Genomic DNA, 22,691 nt, shown 5'->3' on the forward strand with positions numbered 1-22,691 from the left:
CGGCCGTCCCTCCGCCGCTGTGCCGGGGGTGCGGGGCGGTGCTGCCCCAGCACAGGGGCCTCTGCCCGGCTCTGTCCGTCTGTCCGTCCGTCCGTCCGTCCGTCCGCCCGGCCCCGCGCCCGCCGTGCCAGCGCCGAGCGTCTCCCGGGACTACAACTCCCGGCGTGCCCTGCGGCGCCGCCGCCGCTTCCTGGGCGGGACGCCGCGCGGATGGACGGGCCCGCGAACCAATCGGCGCCGAGCTCCGGCAGCCGCGGCCCAATGGGAGGCGGCGGGGGGCGGGCGCAGGGGCGGTGGCAGCGGCTGGGCCCCGCGCGCTCCATGGCGGCCGCCGCCGGCCCCGACGAGGCGGACGAGGCTGTTCGCGGCACCTGCGAGGACGCGTCTGTCTGCAAACGGTACCGGCCGGTTCGGGCGGGGCGGGAACCGCCGCTGCTTCACCGCCGCCGCCCCGGGGCGGGGAGCGAAGCGCGAGAGGGGACCGGGAACTGCCTCGTCCCTCCCCGCTGCCCGGTGTGCGCCCCGGGGGCGGGCCTGAGCCGCTGCCCGTGCCGGTGTCACTGCCCGTGCCGCTGCCGGTGTCGGTACCGGTGCCGCTGCCGCTGCCGGGCTGAGCCCCGGAGGGAGTGGGTGCCCGTCAGAACTCGGTCCCGGTCCCGGAGGGAGGGTCAGACGCGCCGGTGGTGTTTGATGTCTCGGGGCAAACGCCTCGATGTGTTTCAGGATTTCCTTGGCGCCCCTCGGGGCTGGGAGGGCGTTGGGTTTCCTTGCCCTGCAGTGCCCGGGCAGGAGTTTAACTCGTGCCATCGCGGCTGCCCGTGCTGTCCTCTTGGGGCTGGTGGCAGCAAAGTGTTGCATGGCTGAGTTTGGTTCCAGAGTTTTTCCTTTTGAATCGGCTGTAAAAGCAGTGAGTTCTGTTCGAGCAGAGCAACACTTGTCTGTGTTCCATGCTGTGCAGAAGCTCTGGAATAAGCGCAAACAGCTCGAGGGTGACCAGAAGCAAAGCCTGCCTGGGGTGTGTCTGAGCAGCTGAGACCGACAGTTCCCTGCTGGCTCCTCCAGGAGGAAATACCTGAGATTCACGTCTTTGCTCACAGAAGTTCACCCAGTAGTGCAGACCCCATTAAAAAGTTGCTTTTTTAATACACCCATAGCCAGATTTTCTGACTGAAGTTTATATAATTTCTTAATTCAAATAGTTTCACACACGGAACAGTTTTTTAATCCCTGTCTGCCTGTGCACACCCAGGGCAGAGGGACCTCACCAGCCTGTGTATCTTTTAGGGTAAATCTTACTGGCTTTAGTTCCTAATCCTTCCATTCTTTTCTGCACTCCTGGGCAGGTTTGCTGTCAGTGTTGGCTACTGGAAGGACCCTTACATCCAGTATTTTGTGAGGCAAGCCAAAGAGAGGAAAGCCCCTGAGATCAACAGAGGCAAGTTGGAATGGGGATGGAGATACCTGGCTGGTCTCAAGGCTGACAAAACCTCTGTACTCAGGTGTGGGGGGTAGGGGATGTGTGAAAGAATGAGACAAGTTTCCTTCACAGAAATGGTTCCTTATTGTGACTACTGATCTTTTAAATATTATTTTGTAAATCAAAACTGTCATCCTTTGCTTTTTGTGTTCTAAAGAGGATGTGTCTGTGTGTCTCAGTGTGCAGAAATCTCCTCAAAGCAATCAGAAATGTTGATTTGACCCAGGACAGGTGGGTGGGTCAGCTCTGGTCTCTGCAGGTGTGGGCACCAGCCAGAATTATTCTGCTCTGTTGGAAGTGAAACTTGACTAAATCTTCTGTTTACCCAAGGAATTCTGTTTTATCAGTGCATCAGATTTTGGTAATAATCAAAAAAGAAAAACAAAAGCCCTTAAGTACCTTAAAAAGAGATCATTATTTTTGCTAAGAAACACCACTTTTTAAACAGACTCTCTGAAATTCTTCATGAGTGTTAAACATCAATTACTACATAAAAATAATAATTAAAGCCCAGCTTTTGTCTGTCTTAACAGGTTATTATGCTCGTGTTCATGGTGTCAGTTACCTGATCAAAGCTTTTCTAAAGAAGACAGAATGCAACTGTCAGATTGTGAATCTTGGGGCTGGCATGGACACCCTGTTTTGGAGACTGAAGGTGAGTGAGCTGCAGGTGCCAGGCCTGGCTGAGGACAGAGATCTGGGGGGGTGTTTGAACTGCCCTTCTGTGCTGGTCAGTGCTGAGTCCTGTCCCACAAGTGACACCCCAGGGTCACCTGGAACAGAGACATGTCCAGGTGGTGTTGGAATGTCTCCAGAGAGGGACACTCCATGCCCTCCCTGGGCAGCTGTTCCAGAGCTCTGCCACCCTCCATGGAAAGAAGCTCTTCCTCACCTTGAGATGGAACTCGCTGTGTTTTAGTTCATGGTCATCACTCCTTGTCCTGTCCCTGGGCACCTCTGAGCAGAGTCTGGCACTGTCCCCTGACACCCCTTGGGGACATTTGTGTGGATTGATGGGATCCCCCCTCAGCCTTCTCCTCTCCAGAATAACCAGGCCCAGCTCCTGCAGTCTCTGCTCAGCACAGAGATGCTCCAGACCCCTCACAGCCTTTGTGATGGCCCCTCTCCAGCAGCTCCTGGTGTTTCTTGGAGCCCAGATGTGGACACAGCACTGCAGATGTGCCTCAGTGGGTGGGAGTGGAGGGAGAGGATCCCTCCGTCCCCTGCTGGCCACACTCTTGCCGTGCCCCCCAGGATCCCAGCCGTGCTGGGTGCTGTGCCCAGCTCTGCTTGGTTAGAGTCAGTTCAGGTTCCTTGGCCCCGCAGAGCTCAGGAGGGGCCGTGCTCTGCCCTGGCTCTCCCCCAGCCGTGTGTGACCCAAAGCTGACCTCTAGTGGCTTCCAGGAGCAGCAGGGACGCCGCGGTTTGCTGGGCTCTTTCAACCTGTAAAAACCTATAAAAGCTCTGTCAGTGCACAGTTTTATTAACTTTGATAACAGTGGTTTTAAATGCTGAAATGAGGCCTGTAAATGCAATTCCTGTGAGAAGCAGATGAGTTGTAATTAACTGGGAGAACCTGGGGCCAGGTTAGCTGAGTGTGCAGTGCTCTGACTGCTGATTTTATCTGCTGCTCAGAAACCCACCAGGTTGACAGGCCAGAAGGAGCATCACAAAGGGGTTGTTGCACAGTGAGAAATTTGGGACAGCTTGGCCATCAGGGTGTGGCACAGTGACAACATGAAATGAGGGGGTTTTCCCCTTTTTTGTAGTAGATTGTAGCACACTGGTGTATGAGCACACCAGTGTGCTCATAGTCTGGCCATGGGCTTGTGGAACACTGTGGAATGTGGTCACTGTCTGTGTAAACCTGTGCAAGGTGTTCCTAATTCCTTGGAAGGATAGACTGAAGGTCATGGTAAATGTTGCCATAACTTTCTGCTGCTGTGCTGATCCACACCTGGTAATATATTGTTGGAATATGTATATCAGTGATCTCTTGTCTAGGATTGGATTCCCTCCCTCTCCCTCTCTGGAGATGTTCCAAACCCACTGGGACACGTTCCTGTGGCACCTGCTCCAGGTGCCCTTGTCTTGGCAAAGGGGTTGGACTGGATGATCTCCAGAGGTTCCTTCCAACCCCAGCTATTCTGAGATTCTGTGATTACATAAAATGTTAAATAATTTCCTTAATGCCTGGAGAACATTCTAATGTCTCTGAACGTTTTTTTGTTGGCTTTTAGGTTGTTTTAAGCTGTGGGACATTGTTGTACCCCTGTTAGAAATGCCAGTGTAAGCTGAACCAGATCTGCTCAGGACTTGAGGTTGTATCTTCCTGTGTGCCTGTGAAACCTGAGTGTCCCTAATTCTTGTGTCTTCCTCCAATTGCCAGGATGAAAATCTTCTCCCTAGAAAGTATTTTGAAGTGGATTTTCCAATGATTGTTGCAAGAAAAATACATAATATCAAGTAAGTCTGAGGCCTGTGTTTAGCTCTGGGAGACTGAAGGTCATCAGTGTCAATATTTCATCTCTCTGCTGAGAAACATTTCATGCCCTGGGATGTGAGATGGGGAGGGTGGGCAGGCCCTGGCACAGGTGCCCAGAGAAGCTGTGGCTGCCCCAGCCCTGGGAGTGCCCAAGGTTGGATGGGGCTTGGGACACCCTGGGATAGTGGGAGGTGTCCCTGCCCATGGCAGGAGTGGCACTGGGTGGGCTTTAAGGTCCTTCCAACCCAAACCATTCTGGGATTCTATGGAAATAAAGGCTCATTATGCAGGCAAGGCCTGTGTGTGACTGTAGCCACTGTTCCAAACTGGAGAAGGTGGAGTGTGGGAGCTGTAAGGAGCCAAGCAGACCTTCTTCTGTGGCCGGGGAAGAGTATCTGGATTTTTCTTGAAAGATTACCTCAAAAATTAAGAGTAATTGGGCACAAAACTCTGCTGCAACTTTCACAGGCTTGCAAAGGTTTTCATTTCCAGTAGAGGGCAGAGATATTCTCTTGGCTGCTTTTATCACAGACACACACACACACGCAGATATATATATATATATGTTAAAAAAAAAGATGTAAGCACACTGTTAAACAGGCTTAGCTGCTCTGAGATGCTTCTTCCTTCTTCCCACAGATCAAAACCTCCCCTGTCAAAACCAATTATGGAATCCCATTCAGGGGACTCTCTTCTAATAGGTGAGTCATCTTCAAACTCAGTCAGTGATGTACTGCAGCACTTTTAAAACTTTTCTGATCATTTTGTTCTGCTATGTGGGCAGGCTTTTAATGTTTGAAATGCTGTTTGGACAGAGAATTGGGAGGGAAAAGAGGCTTTTTTCTTCTCTTACAGACTTCTGCCCATTCGTTCTGTGTCATGTTAGAAATGTCTTCTCTTTAAGTGGTTTTATTCTGCCAGAAAGTTGTTGGGTTTTTCTTTTTCTCTCATATGTAGCTCAAGTTTTCTGTCACAGGAAAAGAAAAAGTGCTACTGAGAGGCATGGATACAGGATTAAAATATCTATTGAGTGTTTATCTTCTTTCTGTCTCATTAAGAGAGCAAGTCTTTACATTTAGCAGAGTCTTCACAGCAGAAACACAGCCTGCAAAGTCCAAGCTCAGGAGCCAGTGCTGTTGTATTTTAATATTAAAAGAGAATAAATTCAGATGGTATCTTGTGGTTGCACTGGCTTGGCTTATAACCTGATTATGGAATAGGAGGTTGTGGAGTCCCCATCCCAAGGAACACAAATTACTTCCATCTATGACAGCAACTAATTTGTGTGAGCAGGTGTGACCCTAAAGCAGCACTCCCAGTGTTTGCTGCTCCCTGAGGGATCACCTGTACAGGTACTTTTATTAAGCACAGTCCAGGTCAGGGACTGCAGGGCTTGAAAGGGTCCTCACAGAATCCCAGGATGGGGCAGGTTGGAAGGGACCACAGTGGGTCCCATCTGGTCCCACCTCCCTGCTCCATCCAGGCCCTTCCAGAGCACATGGCACAGGATTGTGTCCAGATGGTTCTGGAGTATCTCCAGTGAGGAGCCTCCACAGCCTCTCTGGTCACTGCACAGCAAAGAAGTTCTGCCTTACATTCAGGTGGAACTTCCTGGGAACTGCCTGTTCCTCTTGTGCCATTCCTGTGCCCCCCAAGCAGAGCCTGGTCTGTGCTCTGCCCCCTCCCTGCAGGCACTGCCAGACATGGGCAGGTCCCTCTCAGGGGCTCCTCTGGAGGCTGAACAGCCCCAGCTCCCTCAGCCTCTGCTGCTCACAGAGATGCTCCAGGCCCTTCAGCATCTTTGTGGCCTCCTCTGGCCCTGCCCCAGGAGCTCCATGTCCCTCCTGTCCTGAGGAGCCCAGAACTGGACACAGCACTGCAGATGTGCCTCCACAGGGCTGGGCAGAGGGGCAGGATCGCTCCCTATCTCTTGGGAATGCCCTTCCCAATGCCCCCAGCATCCCATTGGCATTCCTGGCCCCCAGGGCACCAAAGTGTGAGGAAGAGCAGAGTGAAGAGGTGTGTTCATGTTCCAGTGGGCAAATGTAGGTGCTTCACCCCAAGGCTCTAACTTGGATCAGAGTGCTGCCACACTCTGACTTGATGGTGCATATTCATGCATATTTTATTGCTGCACATTAGATAGTCTTAACTTACCAAACCTTCAGTTGGCATTCGAAGGACAGAGTTTCTGTTGTACCTTCAGGCCTCAAAAGATGAAAGTCCAGTTTGCCACCTGAGCAAAAGGGCTCCTGAGGACTTCAGGGTTCCCTCTGGGAGCCCTGCCTGTGGCACACCCTGCACACAGTGGGATCTGCTGCATCAGCACCGTTCCAAAGGCATTCCCACAGTCCATCCCAAGGGCTGGATGGTGTTTGTGTTCCTGAACTGCTGTAGATGTGTCTGGTACAGCAGAACAACTGCAGTTATCAGCTTGCAGTGCTGTATTGTAATCAAAAGGTATTAATAGCAACTCTCAGCAGTCAACAGCAATTACTGTGGCACTGGGTGAGTGAACTGGAGTCAGTGGTTCCTCTAAAGCTGCTTCTCTGGTTCTTTCTCAGTGCTGGGTTTTAAAACCTCAGAGCAGCAATTTTAGTGTACCCCGGGTGGGGTGGGATCTGCTACACTGACATCTCTGGGATGCAGCGTCATGTCTGGATAACTTGGAGATGTGGGAAGTGTGTTGTGGAATCCCAGTCTGAGCTGACACTCAGCCCTGGGTCGCTTGCAGTGAGATCCATGTGGGAGCTCTCATTTAGGAATATATTAATGGAACTGCTTCGTGTGGAAGTGCCACCAGAAGAGGTGGTGGAATAAATGGGTAAATCAAGCAGATGGGCAGAGATTTCTTACAGGTCTAAAGGAACTTGACAATGGATTTTCTCAGCTACTGACTGGTCTGTACCCTCTAGTTTTAAAACTAGTTTTACCAGCTGGAAGGTGTTGGCTGTGACTCAAATGGAGACATCCAGGGAATTCCAAGCCAGTAGGAGGGATGTCTCTACTGGGCAAATTAATAGGAATTCTAAAGGCAGACTGAGTGGAACAGAGGAATCAGAATATGTTGAGAAAGGGTCACCATGGCTTTTGGAAAGGTAAGTTATGCCTCACAAACCTATTAAGAGTTCTCTGAGTCAACAGATACATTGGAAAAGGACATCAATATAGTGCTTGGATTTCAAAAATGTGCTTTGAGTGTCCCTTACCAAAGTGTGCCAAAGAAATGGCATGGTGGTTGTAGGCAAGGAATGGTTCTCATATGGATGAGGAGCTGGGATGGAGGGTGAGCATATGTTGTTAATTTTCATCATGGAGGAGATGGAGATTTGTGCTTAGGGATATGTTGTTGTTCAACACCAAGGAATAATTGGGAAAATAGAGTGATTAGTAAGTGGCAGCTTGTTGGCAAGTCCAAACTCCTCAGAGTGGTAAAGAACTGTTAGAAGAATCTTGTGAAATTAGTGACTTGATGATGAATTCAATGTGGATTAATAGAAAGTGATGCACATGGGGGGAAAATAGTCTGTGCCTCACATGTAAGTGATTATTGCTGCCTTCATGCAGGATCTGGATATTAAAATAAATAGATGTATGAAAGCATGAGCTCAGTAATGATCCAGAAATCCAAATTAAGTTTAAGCATTATTGGGAAAAAGCTAGAAAAACATCTAGTTAGTAAATGTTTGCCCTTGTTTTGACTTCTCCCTTTGTAGCTGCTGTTGGCTCTGTGAGAGGCAGGAAATCATACTAGGGGGACCATTGGTCTGACCTGATTCAGCTGTTACACTATGGAATATTCTGGGGTTGCCACCTGTCAAAGGGAGTTGTAGTGGGGTACAATGAAGGAGCATTGCCAGGTAGGGAAATGTCACCCTGAGGATAGTCCCATCCTGTGCCTGCCCACATCAGTTTGACACTGCTGTCTCTGGTGTGCCAGGGGTAATTTGTTTAGATGGTTTGGAATTTCATTTTTGAGTTGCTGTAATACAGATTGACGTGGTTCTTGTTCTCTCACTGCTTTTCTGCTCACCCTAAATGTTCTCATTCCATGAAGCTGGAGCTAAAGACAACTTTGTTGGCTTCAGGGCAGCATCTGCTGTGCTTGCCCTTTGGACAAGGCAGGCACTGCATGGCGTGCAGCTCAGATAGATGTTGGTGGCCTCTGCCCTTGGATGCAGCAGGATGGCACTTGTCACTGAAGAGCTCTGTGGTTTCCTGGGGAATGTTGGATCCCCAGGGAAAGCAGTGATTTGTGCAGCAGTTTGACATTCCTGTGGCAATAACAGAGTAAATTGTTCTCACAGTTCAGTGGCACTGTCTGATGGTTGATGCAGTTGCTCATGTTGGGGAGTCGGTGCCCCACCTTTGTTACCTTTGCAAGAGCTGATTGCCCTCAGTGCACTGTGACCTTTTGTGCCTCTCACACCTTCTGCCCTGTCTAGTCCAGCTTTGGCACTTGGTTCCCTCCATTTCCAGGCTTTCCTGTGCCCCAGTGCAGGTGTCAGGGGTGCTGCTGCCCTGGTGATTTGCAGGCCCTGTGTTGGGGATGCTCCTGTGCCTCCCAGACAAGGCAGGTTTGTGTTTTGCCACGTGCCCTGTTCTGATGTTGTAGTGAGTGAGGAGCTGAGTGAGAGCAGTGCCATTCCCGCCCGTGGAAGAGCCTGTGGAAGAGGCTGTATGGGTTGGTGGTTTGTAAAGCTGCCAAAGATACCTTAGGATGAAAATCCTAATGAAATCAGTTTGAGTCAATAGTATCCTGCATTCTGTCTCTTGGAAAACCTCCAGGAAATTGTTGCACTAATGTGAGAAGGGAGTAGGAAAAGCAAACTGAATTCATGTGCAGAGGAAGCACTGAGCTCTGTGAGCCTGTGAGGCTGGAACACTGCTCCAGGAGCCAGGGCAGGGCAGCAGGGGAGGGCTTGGGGCCACCCTCAAACACAGCAGTTACTTGTTCCTAACATTTCTGTGAAGAAAAAATGTATTGCAGCGAGGTCAGAAGGGAACTAGAAGCAGCTCCTGCTACTATTCTGTTACTGCAGTGATGTCTTGTTCTCTGAGTCTATGAAATCTGAGCCATTTGTGTTGTTATTTCTGTGCCAGAGTCATGAAAAATCAACATACAAGTGGTGTGACCAGAGCAAAGCATTCTCTGTTGGTTATCCCTGGATAGCTGAATGCTGCACCGGGGCCAGGAATGCCTGTGTGGGGTACCTGGGGTGGGCTGGAATGGTGGGGCTCTTCTTTCTCTCCTTCTCTCTCCTCTCCCTTGAATTTCTCAAATTAAATCTGAGCCTGGTGTTTCTCAAACCTTCCTTGCAGCCAAGTGCAAGGGAGAGTCTTTGTATGTGACTGGCTGTGCTGAGTGTGAGCAGCACACACGAAGCCACCAGGCAGCTCCATGCTCTGCAGGAGAATATCCTGACCAAACAACCTTGCCAAAAACTCATGTGAACTCTTGGAGCCTGGGCAGGAATTGGTGCTTGGAATATGGGATTTGCAATAGATGAAGCCAGGCCATTCTGTGATTCTGTAATAAAAATGTGGTGTGAACAAGGGACATTTGCTTCCACTTTGGAGTGTTTGTGCTCCTTCTGTACTGGATCACTTACAAAGTTCTGTGGTTTATTTCTGGCTTTTATTTCTGTTTTTCATCAATGTACTTCTGTGTACAAGTGTCTGAAGCTGGACAAGGAGCTGGCATTAATTCCCTGCTAATTGTGGTGGCTGGCGCTCGCAGTGCCCCATCTATGGACAGATACCAATCCCTATTTAAATACTTCCCTGTGTGTTTTTAGGTGGCTTTTTTTGATGCCATTATCATGGCCTTGATGTAATCACTGAAATAGAAGAGTGTGGGAAGTAGTAAAGCTATTACAGAACATGCACATGGAAAAAGCCTTGACTCAAAATGTTGAATCATTTGCCACACAACTTTTTTTCCCTTTTTTTGCCCTGTAACTCTCTTTATGAACTGTTGTAGTTCCTGTATCTGCTCAGAAATGTTGCAGGAAATGCAACTATTGTCACTTGCTGGTGCCACTTTCAGACAGTTGGTCACTTGGAAGCTAAACAGAGCTGCATCCTCTGGAATGTCTGATCACTGCTCGATCTAATAAAGTGGGGAGTCCTTTTTTACCTCTCCTGAACTGGAAACCCCTTTCATTGTGCCTCCTCTGCCAGTTGGCTTCTCTTTCCCTCTTCACCCAGCCTCACTCAAGCTGCACTGGGTGGTTCAGGTTGAACATCAGGAGGAATTTCTTCATAGGAAGGGGCTGTCAGGCAGTGGAAGGGGCTGCCCAGGGAGGTTTGGAGTGCCCAGCCCTGGAGGTGCCCAAGGCAGGACTGGCCATGGCACTCAGTGCTCTGGGCTCGGAAACAAGGTGGGCATCGGGCACAGGGTGGGCTCCAGGGGCTGGCAGGGCTTTGCCAAGGTGGGCATCAGGCACAGGGTGGGCTCCATGGGCTGGCAGGGCTTTGCCAAGGTGGGCATCAGGCACAGGGTGGGCTCCATGGGCTGGCAGGGCTTTTCCGACCTCAGTGACTCTGGATTCTGTGCCATCTCCCAGAGGACATTCCAGAGCTGTGTCTGCAGCTGATCCCACCCCGAGCTGTGCCAGAGCTGCTCCTGCAGTTGGACACTGGCCATTCCAAAGCCACTTCAAACTCTCACTCTTTTTTTTTTCCACTCTCTTACTTCTTTGGCTGTTTGCTCTGTCACACTTACGTGGTACAAGGGGGCAGTTCTGTGCTCTGCTGTCCCAGTGCCTTCACTCCAGTAAAGCTGAAGTGTGCCAGAGCCACCCAGTGTATCCCTGCAGGATTCTGTCTGTAGGTGGCTTTGATGGTGCACTTGTAAAGTGCTTTCTGTGGGCACAGGGTCATCTGGGTGAGTTGACTGCAAAGGAGTATCAGAATTATTGATAGCAAGAGGCTCCATTGCTGCTGGTTCCTCAGCTGTGCCAGGATGGCACAGTGTCCTTTGGCTCTGGGATTTGTTCCTCCTTCGTGCTGGAAAGCAGGTACAGAAATTTGGTGCCTGTTCTGTCCCCAGGGAATATTTATTTCTCAGAATACCTTCTCTAATTTGACTCTTTGCTTAAATTCTGTCACTGAATCCTACCAAAAGGAAAAAGTTTAACTTTTTTTGGCCCAAATCTATGTCTGATTCCTATATAAATTCTATAACCATAAATATAAATAATTTATATGGCTGTATCTGTGGTTAATACTTGAAATATTGTTACTCTTAACTCAGTTTTTCAGAAATTGATGTACTTTTATGTAGTTCTATGTACGTACATTGGGTCATCTAAAAGAACTCTACAGACACAATGAAAATCCTGCCTTTAATCTTCACATTTTTCTTCTCTCTGCATTCCTGGGAGCCATGGTAACAGCTGGGATAACCTCTCTGCATCACAGTGGCTGCAGAGGGAAAAAGTGGGCTTGTTGCAGGTCTGATGGTGACACCTCACTGTAAACCACGAGTATAAAGGAAATCAGTGTTTTAAAAGGAAGAGTTTGCTGTTCATAGTCAGATAAAACACACCAAACTTTGGCTTCCAATTCATGTACTCCTGTATATTTTTAATTCATAATTTCAGCATCCCTCCTGCTTGTAACCTTAGTCTCTCCAAATGCTCAACTTGCAGATTCCCACAGCCTGGACTCCAGTCGATATTCCATAGTGGGAGCAGATCTCCGTTTCTCTTCAGACCTGGAGGAAAAGCTAAAGAAACACAACCTGGATGTACAGTAAGGGTGTATTTTTTTAATTGATTTTATTTTAATGAGGACTTGTGGAAGCCCCAGTTGGACAGGGCTTGGAGTAACCTGGTCCAGTGGAAGGTGTCCCTGCCCATGGCAGGAGGTTGGAACTGGAAGGTCTTGAAGGTCCCATCCAACCCAAACCATTCTGTGATTCCAGTGTTTTATCTTTGTAATTATTTTCCATGGCCTCCACTTAAACCCCTGTGGTTCCCTAACCCTTTTGGTGGAGGGATTGCCACGGACCTGAATCTGGAAGCTGCTCTGTGGGGTTTTATTGCTGCACACGAGGCTTTGGAGGGGGCAGGAGTTGAGTTTCTGAGTGGATGATGGACAGACCTTCCAAATCTAAGCTATATAAATAGCAGCGATCTGGCTGGGTGGGAGAGAGCATATGGGGAAGCAGAATGCATCAAATTGCCATTTAATTCTTTACACTTCCATCTTCTGAAATGTTGCCTTGCTTGCCTACATCGCTGCTCCTTGTGGAATTTCTCCTGCTTCTAGTGACTTTTTTTTCCCTTTCATTCTAGCAATTAAAAGCAAACTCAATAATTCTGAAGAAAATCACTCGTGTAGATATCTATTTTTGTTGGTTTGTGGATGGAGGGGGAAGAGGCAACGTGCAAACTATAGATTGCATTTCGTTAGATAATAATATGTGAAGAGTATTTTACAGATACTGAACAAATTTGACTAATTAAAATTCTTCTTAGAACTTTTTTAAAGAGAAAACAGGGTTTTTTTCATTTTGTAATTTATTCCTGATTTTACTGATCTCTAGAAGAGTGTGGATTGTGTATACAGGGTACAGGTCTTCTGCAAAGGGAATTTTAGTGGACTCCTCAGCTCATGCTATAAGAGAAGACTTAGAGAATGCACATTATTCTGTGTTCAGGGCTGACTTAGAGGAGATTGTTTGCCAAAATCCCTGATTTGTAACCACAGGAGTCTCCTGTGGTTAATTAATTCATCAGCTGCCAGAAAGCCTAGTTCTAGTCAACTTGATGAAGAGATTTCATTCAAACTTCAATGTCTAGTTCACAGAAAACGTAGCTCTGTCAAGACATGAAATGACTGCTTACTAACAATTCTGTATAGTTTTTCCTTGTTCTTCTGCTGGAAACAGTTCTGTGTGATTTGTTTTGCAGTTTGCCGACTCTGCTGGTGGCAGAGTGTGTGCTGGTGTACATGACCCCCCAGCAGTCTGCAGACCTGCTCAAGTGGGCAGCAAGCACCTTCCCCGTGGCCATGTTTATCAATTATGAGCAGGTAAAACCAAAATGGCATTTTTAGACCTGCATTGTTGTCATAACAATTGCTCTCCAAGGTGGGAGTTGTTGTGAAATAAGAGTGGGCTGTGTCCTTTTGTAGAGACAGCAGTTTCTGCTGAATTTCTGTAGTAATGTGTTTTAACTGGTACCTTGGTTAGCTTGTTAGAAAGAATATACAGCTATTGTGAAAGACAATTTCTGGGCTATGTTGAAGCAAAATAATTGAGACTTAATCCATATGTGGAGAAAACCATAGAATATTGGTTTAGCTGAGACAGAGGAAAAAGGAATGATGCTGAGTGCTGGCTCTGGGTGTACAACATTACATAATTACCTCTCTGTTCTTTGGCAAAGGGGAGCAAAAATCACATCAGCATGAACTCTGCTTCTCTCAGTGGCAGTGAAATGCTGCCTCAGGGGAACTAGGTGGCTCCAGGAATTAGTAACAGGATCTTCCAAGCTGTAAATCACTGCTGGAGAGATGAACCAAGTTCTGAGAGCTTAGAGCAGTCAGTTCTCACGTCAGTCCCTGTGCCATCAGGGCAGGGCGTTGTCACCGTGACGGTGGCACTGAGGCCGTGACCCTGAAGGAGCCGAGGACATGGTGGCAGTGGGGATGGCAGCTGGTGGGAGGATGTGCCACTCACTGTGCTGTTGTCCTGTACATTTTGTGACAGAGGCAATCCCAGAGTTTAAGCAGGGACTGCTTTTCCCCGCGGTCACGGTGTGTGCGGGAGGGCAACACTTTTGTCTCCTTCTCTACCTGAGGTGAACATGACGGATCGGTTCGGGCACATCATGATCGAGAACCTGCAGAGGCGACAGTGTAACCTGGCTGGGGTGGAGGTCTGCAGGTCCTTAGACTCCCAGGTGAGAAGGACACACAGCTCTGGGTGGCTCTGATATTAAAATTAATTAACCTGCCTGCACATTCTGTCTCTGAGTGCCCTGAGCAGTGACCAGAGCAGGGTTGGGGCAACCAACTGAACCCCTTTCCTGTTCATGTTATCACAGAATCAGGGAATGGTTTGGGCTGGAAGGGACCTTAAAACACATCTCATTCTACCCCCTGCCATGGGCAGGGACACCTCCCACCAGCCCAGGGTGCTCCAAGCCCTGTCCAACCTGGCCTTGGACACTTCCAGGGCTGGGGCAGCCACAGCTTCTCTGGGCACCTGTGCCAGGGCCTGCCCACCCTCACAGGGGAGGATTTCTTCCTAATATCCATTCTAAACCTACTCTTTGTTAGTTTGAAGCCATTCCCTCTTGTCCTGTCACTCCAGGCCCCTGTAAATAATGTCTCTGCATGTTTCTTGTTGGCTCCTTCAAGTACTGGAAGGCCACACTTGGGTCACCCTGGAGCCTTGTCTTTGATACCACTGAATGTCTGTAGTTATCCAAAAGCTGCAGTAGGTGAGAGCCCAGCCCTGCCTGTCCCACTGCCCTCTCTGTGCAGGGATCAGCAGCACGTGCTTGGAAAAGGTCTTGAGCTCTTCAGAGAACAGGTCAAGCAGCTGCTCTGTAAAATCCTCAGGGGGAGGAACTGGCCTCTGGTATTTTTTCCTGGAGTTGTCAAAGCTGTGCTGCCTCTTTGTCTTACAGAGGGAACGGCTGCTGTTGAATGGCTGGGAAACTGCTCGTGCCATCGATATGATGAAGGTGTACAGCTTTTTGCCACAGGCTGATGTCAGAAGGTATTCATTTTGGAACCAAAAGTCACCTTCAGGTGCCATTTCCAAGGCTGTTCACATCAATGTGTAGCATGGGATTCCCTGGTCTGGCAGAGCAGGCTGCAGGATGTGCTGGCCCTGTCTGAGTGTGAAGCTCACTCAGCCTTAAGGATAATGCCTGGAGCAACATGAATGATCCAGAGGGTTCGTGCTGCCAGGAGCAGACTGGCCATGCTGCTGCTTTCTTTGGGTGCCATAGAAAGCATCTCGTGACAGAAACTTGCAGATAAAAGATGCCACAGAAATGCTGTGTTGAGTTTTTGCAGTCCTTAAGGTGTTCCTTGTGGACATTTTGGCTGGAGTTAAACCACAAGACACTGAAATCATCTTCATAAGGGATTGCTGAGTCTGCAGAGCTTAGAGCACAGAGAGGGTAACTGAAGGCTGTTTGTCAGTCAGGAATCTGCATGGATTTTGTTTGGGTTTTTTTGCATTGAAGAAATACTAAAAAATGGGAAACTTTTTAAGGAGTAACTTCTTAGGGATATAATATGAAATGTGAATTGCTGTGAGTCATTAACTGTAGTTTGAATTAGCTGTACAAGTTACCTTGGCCCAAATATTCCCATATGGGGGTTTCTCAAAGCCTGGGACTGAACAGGTGAGGGTGGAAATCAGAGGTGGTTTAAATAGGAACAGTGGTGTGTGGTGGTGCCATATGGCACTGGTGGAGACACAGAGCCTGTGCTTTCTTTGCAGCATTTTTGACTACCTTAGATCTGTTCAGCTCCTTCCACTTGTTCCAAATGCCAGGAATGAGGTTATGTAAACTCTGTTCCTCAGTATTGATGAGGCAAATAATGCTTTTTATTTATAAAAGTCTTTATAAAAGTGTTCTTCTGCAGCACTTCACATCTGGGAGTGTGTTTAGGAACTTTTGCCCCTCAGCCTCTTTTGATCCTCAGTAGCAGCTCTTCCAAATATTTAGCATGGAAAATAAACACTGGTACTCAAGTAGTCTGGAGGGAGACAGAAATGGGCTGGGTTAAGCTTTGCAAAGCAGGCACAGCTGGGGGAAGTTGTCCCAGTTAGGGGAAGACATTCAAAGATCTTCCTTTAGGAATCCTAGGTGGGAACCACTGTAGGAAAAACAAATCCTCAGGTCTTCTGTTTGTACTATTAAGTTTGTTTTTCATCATGGGCTCATGTGGGAGAGCTGTTGGGAGCTGCTCTGGTGCACCCATCACTCTTCTGAGACATGGTATGGATTTGTTGTGATTCTCTGGAGAAAATACTGCCTTCAGCTGTTCCCAGCAATCCCTTGGTCAGGAGAAATGTCCTTCCATTTGCTGTGGCTGCCTAGACCCAGCAAGACCAGATATCTGCAGGGAAAGGGGTTAGAAGGCAAACATTGGTATTTGTCAGAAGGTACCCAGATTAGTTCTGGAATATGAAATTCCAGGGATGAGAAGTTGAAAATACCCTGTAGTTCACCTGTTTCACACACGGACAGCAAGGGTAGGAGCAGTGGTGGCACCATGGACAAACACCTGTGTTGATTCACTGGAAAGTTAACTGCCTTATGGGCAGAGTTTTCACTCCTGTGCAGTGAAGAGTTTATTAAAAACTCTCCTGCTCAAATGCCAATTGTTATTTTATTCCTACAGAATAGAAGCACTTGAATTCCTGGATGAAAAGGAGCTGTTTGAACAACTAATGCAGCACTACTGCATCTGCTGGGCTTCAAAGGACAGCAACAGCCTGGGTAATGTTCTCCAGCATGTTCCTTCCCATGGAAACCTCATGTGGGATTGGGCTGTTACACCAGGTGCAGGATACAGACACTGTCCCAGGCATGGGCTCTGCTGCTCTGTCCTTGGGCTTGGGAGCACCTCACAGCTGTGATTGTTTCTCCACAGCCTTTGGAGGGTTTCTGGGCATCCATGGTGGAAGCCTGTCCAGTACAGGAGAGTTGGAATTTTTCCACCCAAAGATGCCGTATGGGTTACTTTAAATAACTGCCTGCTTTATCCTATCAGTGCTAATTGAAAGGTTTACAAATCCTATGCATGGGAAGTGCCATATGGATACATGGTATATGAAATCACAGTGTCCTGACAACACAAAAATAAATTTGTATTACTTATCCCAGGCTTCTTCTGCACTGTCCCCATTTACAGCCATCTGACACTGGAGTTTTCCATGCTGCTTTCTCCCAGGGGAAAAAATTCCCTCTGAAATAAACTCCAAATGTTCTTTTTGTTCTTAAAATTCTGTCTCTCCTGGACTGAGATTTTTTTTGAAATGGAGAGACTTGATTTATGCTTCCTGCAGCATTTCTGTGTTGCTGCTGCTTAAGAAACAATAAAATCAGGAGAATTGTGATTTGGGTGAAGGAGGGATGGCTACAGCCTCTATTTGTCCAATTAAAGACAACTCTGTTGCAGGCACAGTTTATCTTGACTTCTGACTGCAATTTCAGGGACTTCAATCTTTGCAGAAAACCTCTGCCTGTCAGTTTATATCATTTCCTCACCTTCTTCATGTTTCTTCCCTTGCTCCCTTTGATTTCTTAGGGCTAGAAAGTGATGTCTGTAATACACAATGTATTTCTAGGGGAGCTAAGTTAAAAAGGTGACAGTAACCACTGCTTTGGGATCTCAGCATTATTCTTTGCTGTGATTTGAGAAAGGCTTAGGACAGTTTTGGGTGTGAGGTTGAGTGGTGCAGGGTGTCTTAAAAGTTAAAACAGACAGATCTCAAAGGATATAATCATATTCCCAATGGACATTTGGACATGGCATGGATATGGCTTAATCTGGAGCAGGGTTTTTAAATTCATGTGGATTTACTGCCCTCATTAAAGGTACTTTCCCCAGCTTTCTCTTTTAATTTCATGGGCAGACTCTGAGATTCATTAACATTCTGTGTTCCTTCTGCCATGAATAACTTCAGTACTCCTGCAGATGGGCTTGCTCAAATTAATTGCTTCATCACAATCAAAAAAGGGTTAAAAATGTACAGATCAACCTGTATCCCGATTTCCTCCCACCAAATCCATTTAATTTAAGTTTAAAAAATTAAGGAATTCTCAAAGCATCCTTATTCCTGTGCCTGACTGTCCTGATGGTGGTGAAGGACAGGTAGGATAAGAATAAACACTTATTTTTCTACCCAACCCCTTTTTTTCTTCACACAGGTCTGGCAAACATCGACTTCTGAGGGTCTGGCTGGAGGGAGGGGCCCCAGGAGCCCCAGTGACTGCCTTGGCTTGAGCCAGGATCCAGAAATGATGGACTCTGCATGTGCCAACCCCAGTCTGTGTCCATGTGACAGCACCAGGACCTGTCCTGGTGGCTTTGGGTGGTTTTATGGAATACTTTTTGTGAACAATTGTTGTGAGGCAAAACTTGCCTCCCATTCCCAGATATCCAATGATGGACTTTCACAAGGTGTCAGTAATTCCTGTTTAAAGCTTGCCTTCCTTAGTTTCAAACTGAGAGTCAAGTGTTCTTGGGTTCTTTGATTTTCCTGTTTGTCTCTTTGTGGATGTGTACCAAGTGTTTGTACAGGAAGGTGGAAGAGCAGCACTGGGGAGCTGCACCCTGGGTGTCTGCACTGCATGGCTGATCAGGAAGGTGCAATTGGGGTCATTTTCATTCTGTTCAGGTCTAACTTTGATGAAGTGTCACCGTGTTGGCTTCTCCAGGCTTCACTGTTGTACCAGGCTGTCACTGTGCTGGGTGTTCTTGTAGAAGGGTCAAGGAGAAGGGGAGCCCTGATCATGTTCAGTGGTGTACAAGAAACTGGAAAGTAGATGTTTTTTAACTGGGAAGGGCTTGGCTTGGCAGTTCAGCACTGGGATGATGAAAGTAAGGAAGAATTTAGTGTGCACTGCTTCTGGTAGTACCTTCACACCAGTTTCTTCTTTCCCCTTAAAAGAAGCAAAACAAAATCCCTTGTGCTGTTGTTTGAAATTGAATCTTGCAATCTTCCTATGAGAAAAATAATAAATGTTTAGTATTTATAATTTGTCTCCTGTCTTACTCACTAGAAATTACATATTTATATCTGGTTTAGTGACTGCAGGTTTCTTCTCACCAAATGCCTCACCAGGACAATGTTTTTAAAGCAGTTTTGGACAGTCCCAGGGCAGCTGTGGCTGCCCCATCCCTGGAAGTGTCCAAGGCCAGGCTGGACAGGGCTTGGAGCAACCTGGGCTGATGGGAGGTGTCCCTGCCCATGGCAGGGGCTGGGACTGAATGAGCTTTAATGTCCCTTCCAACCCAAACCATTCCCTAATTCTGTGATAATCCACCATTTTTGTACTGTGTGTGACCTTCTGTAGTGTGAGAACACTTGATTTTGGAAAAGATTGACATGGGCCTGGACTGGAGCTGAAGGGATGGGTATTACTGAGATACCAGGAAAAATAAACAGTTCTTAGAAGTTACAGTCACAGTTTCAAAGGAACAGAAGCAGTAAACAGAAAGGGTGTGTAGTGATAGGATAAGGGGAAATGGCTTTAAACTGAAAGAGGGTGGGTTTAGATTAGATATTGGAGGAATTTCTGCTGATAACTTGTCTTTTAGGTCCCTGTATTGTTTGTTCATCCAAGGGAAGCAGTGGAGAACATGGCACAGGAGCAGAGCTGGTGCCATAGGATGAAAGCACCATGGTGGCCTGGTCACCCTTTGACTGGATTGTTCTGGCTTTCCATTTGCAGCTGTGGAGCTGAACAGCATCCAGCTTGGAGAAGGGAGTCGTTCCTGCAAAAGCTCTTCCAGAGTCTCTCCTATCTCAGCTGCCAGCAGTGGTGAGGAAAGTGGGTCACCTTGTGCTGGAGGGTTACAGCAGGATCAAAGGAGTTTGTGGCTCCCTGGGAGCTGTGGGGGGAGGATGGTGTGGGCAGCCCCACGCTCGGGGTTCCATTCCACCAAGGGAAAGAGATAAATCTTTCACTGCTCTCCAGGGAATCCTGGGATGTGGAGGGTGCCTGGTGCTGCTCCAACAGTGGTACTTTAGTGGTGGCTGCTGGCTGAGGAAGTTTTTCCAGCCCAGGAGAGGTGGCTTCTGCCTCCTGCTGCTTCCTGCACTGTGTGTGGCTGCTGGGGCTCTCTGGAGCTGTCTGTGGGTCTCTGCCTCTCCCTCCTGCTCCAGCCCAGCCTTTTTCCTGCAGGATTAGTACTGACAGGGCAACAAAATTCACCCCTACAAGTCACAGAATGGTTTATTAAGGTCATCCAGTGCCACTCCCTGTCCTGTCCCTCCATGCCTTGTTCCCAGTCCCTCTCCAGCTCTCCTGAAGCCCCTTTAGGCACTGGAAGGGGCTCTGAGGTCTCCCTGGAGCCTTCTCTTCTCCAGGTGAACCCTCCCAGCTCTCCCAGCCTGGCTCCAGAGCAGAGGGACTCCAGCCCTGCAGCATCTCCATGTACTCCTCTGGATAGTTTGTTTAAAGAAAAAAAAATCACTTAAGGTAAAAAGTACTTGAACTAGTTTCCTCTTTCCTACTAAGTATCATATCCACATCTGTAAATGTAGTAACAGCAGGAGATTTGATGTCAAGAGGAAAAATTCTGAATGTCTCTTACAGTGAGGAACCTGTGCTGTTCCTTGCTGTGTTGCTTTGGTTGGAATATTGGGGAAAATATCTTCCTGGAAAGGGTTGGTCAGTCCTGGCACAGCTGCCCAGGGCAGTGGTGGAGTCCCCATCCCTGGAGAGATTTAACAGCCACTTGGATGTGGCACTTGGGGACATGGGTTAGTGGTGGCCTTGGCAGTGCTGGGGAGTGGTTGGACTGGATGAACCCCCATTTTCTGGGGGGCTTTGAAAGGTGACTGACCCAGCAGCCCCGGGGGGTGTGGGGTGGGGGAAGGTTCTGCTGAAGGAGCTCTGCCAGGAGATGTGGAGGGCAGGAAGAGGCAGCCATGGAGCTGTGTCTGGTCCTACTGGCTGTTCTGGGGGGCTGTCAGTACTGTGTCCTTCCCCCAGCCTGTGGCTGGCAAGCTTTGCACAGGAGGATGCTGAGTCCAGTTGCCATGGCAAAGTGAGGGAGTTGTGGCATGTGGGCCCTGCTTGTGAGATGCCAGTCACAAATTGTTCCTACAGGTACCACAGAATCCTCCTGTCTGTCTGTCCTGACTCCTGGAGGTTGATCCTGGCTCTGTCCAAGCCCCATCCCCACCGTGGGTGATCACACTTGGCTGTTTCTGTGCTCCATGCACGTTGCCTGCCTGAGCATCACCTGCTCACTCTTAGAAGATGGATAAAAGAAGTTACCTTCGAGGAAACTAAATTATTTAGTTCCTTACTGTGCTTAGTCAGTGAGGAATGAAAAGCAGCTGTCAGCTCAGTGCCCAGCATTCCAACCCTTCTGCAGAGTTACCAGTTTCTTGTTTTGAGGTACTCGAATTTTCAGCTCTTTGTGCTGCGGGGGCACAGAAAATGTAGTTATTTTGGAAGGAAATGGTCTGTTGTGGTCGGGCTGACAGGACAGTCGTGGGAAGCAGGGGCCAGGTCACTGCAGGAAGATGTGCAGGTGTGTGTGGAACTGGGAGGGTCTGTCCTTTCTGGGAGAGTCTGGTGGATTTTAAAGCTGAATACCAGAACTAAGAACATTGAATACCAGAATTAAGATCTAAGTGTGGCTTCGTCCTACTGCTTGTTTTGCCTCTTCAGAAACCAGTCTGTGCATGCAGAACTGGCCCAAATCTGTCCCTGTTTTCCAGCAGACAGTGGTAAGTCTGTATTAAGAATCCTTGGAAATTTCCATCTGCACTGGAGCATTACGGTAGCGATTGGAAGGAAACTCTTACACAATGTTGGGGCTCTGCAGGGGCAGAGGTCACCTCACCTGTGCTACAGCTACGAGCTGCAAACTGTTCTGCAAGTTCTCATCGGCCCCAGTTGAGTAATCCTGCAGATTATCAGTCTCTAAGACAAATATGGAAAGATAAGGCAGTGTCACAGGAGTTGCTTTTGCTTCTTTATGGCTCTTTGAAAGAGCTGACCCTCATGTTGGCTCTGCCAGGGTCTTTCCTTGCAGCACCATTTTCTGCAGCACCAAAATACTTCATGATAACTTTTTTATATGTATCCAGACAGAATTCTGGCCTTTAAAATGTGCCAACACTGATTCACAGAGGGCACTGAAGGATTACAAGAGCCTGGAGTGGCAGGACACAGGGGAATGGTTTCAAACTGAAAGAGAGGAAGTTTAGGTTAGATATTATGAAGAAATTCCTCCCTGTGAGGGTGGGCAGGGCCTGGCACAGGTGCCCAGAGAAGCTGTGGCTGCCCCATCCCTGGAAGTGTCCAAGACCAGGTTGGACAGGGCTTGGAGCAGCCTGGGCTGGTGGGAGGTGTCCCTGCCCACGGCAGAGGGTGGGACTGGATGGACCTTAAGGTCCCTTCCATCCCAAACCATTCTGGGATTCCACAATTCTGTGATCAGATGTTAATCATACTTGATCATGTTCTTAAGAGTCTGCTTAAGTGCTTTTTGGAGTTTCTTTTGTTTGGGTTTAGATTCCTAGAATGGTTTGCATTTGAAGGGACCTTAAAGATCATCCAGTTCCAACCCCCAAATCTGCTTTTCTATAGAAACTCTAGTTTGGATTGTATGGAAAAGCAAAGGAAAGGTGTCAGATCCGCACTGTAAAGCAAAGGGAAACAAAATGAAACACAGGGAGTGGATAAAATAGGGGTATTATGACTTTTCTGCCCAGGTAGATGGATGTGAGAAATGTTCTCTGTGATTACTAAAAAGGGTTTTTGGAAGCTGTGGCTTGTTTGGTACCACCATTTCCTGTACTAATTGACACAGTTGTTGTTGTCACTTATTTAACAAATCGGTGCAAGCCCAAACAAGGACAAAAATAAGTGTCTGCTCATAGGAACAGATTTATCTGTTCTCATCCCCACGCCTTTTCCCACGGGCAGAGATTCCATGTAGCTTGGGGAGCAAACCTTGTGCCAAGCATTTCATCTCCATGAGGGGCAAAGGCTGCTCAGA

General features: G+C 48.1%; 1 protein-coding gene across 1 annotated transcript; it reads left to right on the top strand.

Moving 5' to 3' along the window:
- The first annotated feature begins 195 nt into the window (after positions 1-195).
- On the top strand, positions 196-18,706 carry LCMT1 (leucine carboxyl methyltransferase 1). Its single transcript, XM_071570979.1, has 11 exons — positions 196-398; positions 1,344-1,435; positions 2,011-2,132; positions 3,867-3,943; positions 4,602-4,663; positions 11,618-11,720; positions 12,884-13,004; positions 13,775-13,876; positions 14,609-14,700; positions 16,344-16,441; positions 17,876-18,706. The coding sequence occupies exons 1-11, from the start codon at positions 211-213 to the stop codon at positions 17,896-17,898; spliced, it is 1,080 nt and encodes a 359-aa protein (XP_071427080.1). The 5' UTR covers positions 196-210; the 3' UTR covers positions 17,899-18,706.
- Positions 18,707-22,691: the final 3,985 nt, after the last annotated feature.

Source organism: Pithys albifrons, chromosome 16 (genome assembly GCF_047495875.1).
Source record: "Pithys albifrons albifrons isolate INPA30051 chromosome 16, PitAlb_v1, whole genome shotgun sequence".
Classification (NCBI taxonomy): domain Eukaryota; kingdom Metazoa; phylum Chordata; class Aves; order Passeriformes; family Thamnophilidae; genus Pithys; species Pithys albifrons.

Coding starts and splice junctions, on each gene's coding strand:
- LCMT1 (XM_071570979.1), top strand. CDS start 211: ATGGACGGGCCCGCGAACCAATCGGCGCCGAGCTCCGGCAGCCGCGGC. Junction 3,944..4,601: donor AGAAAAATACATAATATCAA/GTAAGTCTGAGG, acceptor TTCTTCCCACAG/ATCAAAACCTCCCCTGTCAA. Junction 14,701..16,343: donor CCACAGGCTGATGTCAGAAG/GTATTCATTTTG, acceptor TTATTCCTACAG/AATAGAAGCACTTGAATTCC.